The sequence below is a fragment of the Physella acuta genome, unplaced genomic scaffold (genome assembly GCF_028476545.2).
Source record: "Physella acuta isolate Inbredline_101_S28 unplaced genomic scaffold, ASM2847654v3 ptg000239l, whole genome shotgun sequence".
Taxonomy (NCBI): domain Eukaryota; kingdom Metazoa; phylum Mollusca; class Gastropoda; family Physidae; genus Physella; species Physella acuta.
Window position 1 is genome coordinate 477406 of NW_026731758.1, and position 6782 is coordinate 484187.

Consider the following 6782-nt stretch of genomic DNA (forward strand, 5'->3'; position numbering starts at 1 on the left):
AAAGAATACCTTAATTAATTTTCAAAGCGTTAATAAATCATCTAATTAAGTAACAGTGCATTGTTTTCTATTCTTGACCTTCGCGAAAAGTAAAAATAACTCGATTAGGTAGAAAGACAAAGAAACAAATTAAAAATCATATGCGTTTTGGGAGAAATCGAAAATAGTAGCGTAAAGTACAACATCCGGTCAACGGAAAGTACTCAAAATGTGATAGAAAATAGAGAATTTGATTATTATTTTTAATTTATATGTGAAATTTCGTCAATCGAAAAGAAACAGTACTCAAGTTGTAGAATTTAAAAACTGAAAGTAGAATAAGTTCCACTTTCGGTTACCGAAAATCGCAGAAAAGTTAATACAGATCTATAAATTTGATATAATATTTATATATGAAATTTCGTCAACCTAGCTGAAACGGTATTCAAGTTATCGTGTTCTCAGACAGACAAACATCCATACAGACAAGCGGACCAAACTATAAAGCAAAGTTTTTCCTACTCGATGACGCGTAAGACGCAGAGATTTTGATAAATCTGGTATTAGAATTTTGACCCGATTTAAATAATTCCTCTATACTCCGTATATGATGAAGTTTTGAGGTGTAAAACGGTGAAATGTGTCAAAATTGCATGTGATTTTCTTTCACGATTACAATACTTCCACTATACTCTGCACACTAGAAAGTAAAAAGGACCATTTTGTTCTATGCTTTACATTGGTTAAAATCCTAAGTAAAAATAATTGAATTTGTATTTAAGATTACAAGTTACACCTCTAATTCAATGTATAACTCTAAAAGTTGATTACAATTTTTTTTGTAAATATTAGTTTAGAAGTCGCTTATAAATTAAAATCTGCATTTCAAAAACTTGACTCGTTTCATCTTGTCATTGCCTCACGTTCTTGTTAATGCGTAGTAGAACTTTCAACAGAACTTTTTTTTTACTTTATTTATTTTTAAAAACAACAATTAATATTAAAAATTGTGTAGAACTATTTATCTGCTGTCTGCGAAAAATTGAAAAGTTGTTCATATTAAATTATTTTATCGTTCTCAACTTAGATATTTTAACGTTGTTTTTTATTTTTTATTTTTTTTATTTTTGTTCATTTGCTTTGCAAGAACATACTGTCAGTTACTACCCAACACAATCAAATGACATTGAAATAAAAACGTTTGCGTTTTAACATGCTGACAGGATCATCTAGTAGGTGTACTGTGACTGAAAACTTCTGCGTTTTAATTGCTTACATATTTTCACATGGTCGGTCAACCGTGTCTGAAAGTTAAAAAGGTTGTATCTTAAAAGATTAAAAAGAATATTAAATAGTTTGGGTTATAAGACGCATGATTCATATTCTCAAGAACTACTAACTTTTGTATATTGCTAATATTCTGTGTTAAAACAAACAAGAACATCTTGTAGGTTACATGTCTATTTATATGTGTGTATGTGTTTGTGTTTGTTTGGGTGGGTTTTTGTGAGTGGTTCATAAATGTTTGTGTGTAGTTGTTTGTATGTGTGAGCGTATTTGGGTGTTTGTGTGCGACATGTGGGTATGCGTGTAGGTGTGTGTATATAACTGTGTGTGCTGGTATCGGTGAGCGTATGTGTGGGGTTGGCTGTGTGCGTATTGTGTGTGGGTGTGTAAGTGATTGGGAGGGATGAGTATGCTTGAAGGGGGTAGGTTGGTGTTGGTTTGAGGTGTGGATGTGGGTGGGTTTGTGTGTGTAGGTGTGTCGTTGTGGGTTTGGGTGTGGGCGGGTGTGTAAGTGTGGGTGGTGTGTGTGAGAGTTGTGGGTGTGGGTTTGTGTGTGTGTGTGTGGCTGGATGGATGGATATGGTAGTGGATGTGAGAGTATGTGGACGTGAGATGGTGTGGCTGTGGGTATGTGTGGGTTTTGGGTGTGTGGGTGGGTGTGTATATAGGTGTGGGTCGTTGTGGTTGTGGGTGTGGGTGGGTTGCTTGGTGGGTTGGGTTGTTGGGTGGTTGGTTGTGCGTGAAGTGTGGATGCGTGGGAGGGTGTGGGTGGGAGTGTGTTGCGTGTGTATATGTGTATGTGTGTCCTTCCCCCACCCCATCCAGAGTTCAAACCCGCGCCAGATAAGGCTCGTAAGCAGGGTTTTGCTACCCTGGAGAAATAAATTCTGAATCCTATAATGAGTGAAGTCCCTTGGGTGATAGGAATATCGACTTTGATTTCCTGTCTACCGCTTCTGTGACACTGACTATTCCGTGCTACACAGGTAACCTCCTCTATCTTGGGTTTATCAGCAAAGTGAGAGAGAGGGGGGCGGCTTGATACTAGAAGAGAATCTGGCAATGTGCAGTAGGCCAATACTCTGTTAGACTAAGGCGCCTCAAAACACACACATACACAAATATATGTGATTCACACACACACACACATATATATATATATATATATATATATATATATATATATATATATATATATATATATTTATTTATTTATTTATTTATTTATATATATACTAGCTGCATCCCGTGAATTAATGTGAATATATATTTGACGAAGTCAATAACCTTTCCTATCACATTAAGGACGACAAAAGCACAATAGATAGAGGATAAAAAGCAACTTGTAAAATCGAGTTAAGTGAAAATAAAACTGTATCCAATAGAACATTTTATTTAACTTAAAAAAAAAATTTTATTTTCATGAAAACAATAATTATTTCCTTCCCAACCAAAATGAAACTCTTGCACACTTTGATTTCGGGTTCCTGTAGGGCATTTTGTACAACAAACCTTATCAGTTCTTCTGCCTACATGTATATCATTTTTAAGCAGTTTTACTGATGTAGATTTAGCATAGAGTAGGTCAAATATTTTTTTAAAAATACATTAGTTAACCGTTTACCAATAGCAAACGTTTTATTTACACAGTCTTTAAATTTCAAGCCATCTGAAAAATGTTGTTGGGACCAACCTCTTACACCAAGTTTGATTATCGTAGTCAGTGAAATAAACCTTTTTTAAAAGGTCTAATAGTGTCAAAAATATAAAGATATTCTGGCCACAATCATTTACTTGTGGCCAGGTCATGTCGTTTACCAATGTCTATATAGTGTCATTTAGTGCGTTCTACGTTTTGTCATTTGCCAATGTCTACATCATGTCAACATCATGTTATTAGTTGTGTCTACGCCCCATCCACCATGCATCTCCCATCCTGCTCTGCTCCTGCACCATGTTTCTGGTGTTACAGCGGTCACCAGTACAAAAGCACGTGACTTCCTTCTTGTGAGTCAGGCATCCATTGGCTGGGATACGTAGACCTGGGAACTTGCCGTCTGAACATCCACGGACCACATCTGGAATGATTACCATGTTCTGGTTATAAAAAGTCATTGAATTTTTAATTTTTTCTCCTTAATGTATATAATATGTTTTTCTTTTCCATTGTTAATTGAAAGATCTTACTCTAGATACCTTAAGTAAAATCATTAATTTATTTATGTGCATTTAAAATTAAAATATTTAATTATAAAACAAAATCAATTATGTTTAGCTTTTATTTTTATCTTAGTGGTAAGTAGTAACCATAACAATATATGTTTTTGATAAGGAAATAGACATATAAATAGCACTGAGCACCTGGATAGAATTTTCGCTTGACAGTAGACATGCAGGGTCCCTTACACCTGACAAAACGTGTGTTGGTCCCAGTCTTTATTTTCCCATTGGCAGGACACAGGTAGTTCTGTTTCTTGCTGCTGCAGCCGCTGGTACAGCTGTGGCAGTCATAGTAGCGCTGGGCTGGGGCTCGTGTTGTTGTTGTGGGTTCGGTTGTAGCAGATGTCGTTGTTTTATCTGGTGTCGGGTATTTAAAATGTAAAAAAGATACACCTTCGAACCTTGCGGTCTATTTAGCAGATGAAGTAGAGTTCACCTGTTTATGTGAAGGCAGAGTGTGGCCAGAACTATACCTAACCGCATCTATTCTCCCCAACTTAACTCAGTTAGCCATCAGACCTGGGTGGATCCGAACTCGAGATCTACGGGCTAGCAGCCAAAAGCTCTACCATTCACTCTCATAATAAAAGGAAAAAGGTAATAAAATTATATTATACTAAGATTTAATTAAAACTATAACAAATATATTATAGTCATAACCGAAGCAAGCATTTTCTAAAACATTTAGACTTAGACAAGTGTAATAAAGTAATACGAAGAGATAAAGCATACTGCACTGAATCACACATTTACTAACAACTGCAGTTAATTCACTATAATCGCAGAAAATAAAACAAAATTACTCGCTACAATAACAGTAAACATATCACAAATTCACTCAATACAATTACAGTAAACATAAAACAAGATCACCCACCGCAATTACAATAAACATAACACAAATTCACTCACCGGACTTACAGTAAACATCTTAAATGTACTCACCACAATCGCAGAAGACATAACCTCTTGTTGACTGATTGTTGGTGGTGTCTATGTCAGGCCCATCTAAAATACGAACCGTGCAGTTACCCCCAACAAAGCTAAACCCAGTACATTTTGGGTTGGATGTGCAGTCTGTATAACAGGCCTGTGATATTATATATATATATATATATATATATATATATATATATATATATATATATATATATATATATATATATATATATGTGTGTGTGTGTGTGTGTGTGTGTTTATGTGTGTCTGTGTGCATGTGTGTCTATATTTTGTAACACTGGGTTCAAAGTACTGCGATAACATGCTCTACGATAAGCACTGTAATACTTTTATAATGGTTTTCAACTTATTTTGTTGAAGCAAATTTCAATCTGCGTGATAGAATTGATTTATTACATCTGCTTTAAACAGTTGAAATGAATTATACCTGAGAAGTGTTTGATCCTGTGGTAAATGCACCAAGATGCTCTATGACTGAACACTGTCTCCCTAGAAATATATATATATATATATATATATATATATATATATATATATATATATATATATATATATATATATATATATATATATATATATATATATATAATGAAAAACTAATTTATGAAAACATCTCAGGTATTTTGTCGTGTCACAAATACCACCAGAAAGGATATTATACCCAAAAGTGAATAAAATAAATAGAAAGAAAGAAATTATGTTTGTCTGTGCCGTCATCAGCTGCCGTGGGGACGTCTTGACCCCCTAGAATCACTGTTGTACATATAACAAGAACCACTCACGGCAGTCACATACGACACGTCCCGTGGAGTTAGTGTTGGGGTCCAGGGCATCGCCCGTTAAAATTGCTAGCTTACACCCGCCGTCATTGAAGATGTAAAGCAAGCATTTTGGGTCGGACGTGCAGGCTTCAAAGCAGGCCTGAGAACAAATAGATTGTTTATCTTATGAAAAGTAATCACAAATATATTTTTAATTTCATTAAAGCATATTAAAAATAAAGTGTTAATATGAAACAACATTCGGTATAACTGCACGGACACGTTTGAAACAACTAACGCTGGTTTGGAAACAAATAGGATAGATACATAGTTCGCTGTGTGTAAACAATAGTTTGAACTGTTTGCCTAAGATTTGTTTTATTTACCTGGTTAGTGGTTGAACTACTTTCAGTTAACTCATAGGTAGGGTAAAATGAACAGTTCCTTGCTGTACAATATATAAATACATACAGAAATATATTTTTATAAGTAATATATATATATATATATATATATATATATATATATATATATATATATATAATAGTATATTTTTATTTGTATATATTTCAGTATAATTACTTACCCCTTTGTATAATTAACTTAACTGTATAATCATGCAATCGTTACTTTAAACTTGTATAATTACTTAACCTTAAACTAAAATTACCTACCTAATAGAGAAGAGGGAAAAAACAATATAAAAATGTACAGTCTCATCCTACAAAAAACACAAACACAAAGTGTGTATGAGCTACCTCATAGTGAAGCCATTATAAGGCTGTCCAACCCATACGCACAGAGACGTGTGTGCTTCATCAAGATACAGTTTCTATAAGGACTCTTTGCTGTTAATTCATGCGTCAATGTCTGAGTGGGTTTTTGTAAGGAACTGCTTTCAAAGGTTCTCAAGATATTAGACCGAATAGCGATTTTAATGGCATTTGCACTTTTGTTACTAAATTATTTTTGTTGGCTATCGAAGTATGAGAAGTCCATGTTGTTTATTTCTTAGATCAAATTTTAAGCCAAGGTAACACAATTTCATTTGAAGTACTGAGATGGTAATTAAGCACAACTGATTAGTTCTAAAGTAAAAATTTATTTTGTCTTTTTACTTAAACTTTAAATTGTCTCCATATAGTAGGTTATGTTTAGTTTTGTGGGGAAACAAGGCAGATGAAACCGTGTTGAACTACTACAGTGACCGTCTTCAACCCTATAGGAAATAAAAACTTGCTACCACAACTACCACAGTGACAGTCCTCTACCCTACAGGACATCAAACTAGCTACCACAACAGTCACAGTTATTGTCCTCAGCGCTACGGGACATCAAACTTGTTACCACAACTACCACAGTGATTGTCCTATACACTACAGGACATCAAACTAGCTACCACAACTACCACAGTGATTGTCGTATACCCTACAGGACATCAAACTAGCTACCACAACTACCACAGTGACTGTCCTCTACCCTACAGGACATCAAACTAGCTACCACAACTACCACAGTGACTGTCCTCTACCCTACAGGACATCAAACTAGCTACCACAACTACCACAGTGACTG

General features: G+C 34.8%; 1 protein-coding gene across 1 annotated transcript; it reads right to left on the bottom strand.

The window, feature by feature from the left end:
• Positions 1-2996: 2996 nt before the first annotated feature.
• Positions 2997-5999, bottom strand: LOC131938236 (uncharacterized). Its single transcript, XM_059296158.1, has 7 exons — positions 5882-5999; positions 5594-5655; positions 5229-5367; positions 4874-4935; positions 4432-4576; positions 3628-3843; positions 2997-3344 (listed from the first exon to the last, which is right to left on the bottom strand). The coding sequence occupies exons 1-7, from the start codon at positions 5925-5927 to the stop codon at positions 3163-3165; spliced, it is 852 nt and encodes a 283-aa protein (XP_059152141.1). The 5' UTR covers positions 5928-5999; the 3' UTR covers positions 2997-3162.
• Positions 6000-6782: the final 783 nt, after the last annotated feature.

What these genes read in the sequence shown, in the direction of transcription:
- LOC131938236 (XM_059296158.1), bottom strand. Translation starts at nt 5,927, where the DNA reads ATGAGACTGTACATTTTTATATTGTTTTTTCCCTCTTCTCTATTAG. An exon ending in GTAGTTCAACCACTAACCAG is followed by an intron (nt 5,368 to 5,593) that starts GTAAATAAAACA and finishes ATTTGTTCTCAG; the next exon opens with GCCTGCTTTGAAGCCTGCAC. An exon ending in CAAGCGAAAATTCTATCCAG is followed by an intron (nt 3,345 to 3,627) that starts GTGCTCAGTGCT and finishes TAATCATTCCAG; the next exon opens with ATGTGGTCCGTGGATGTTCA.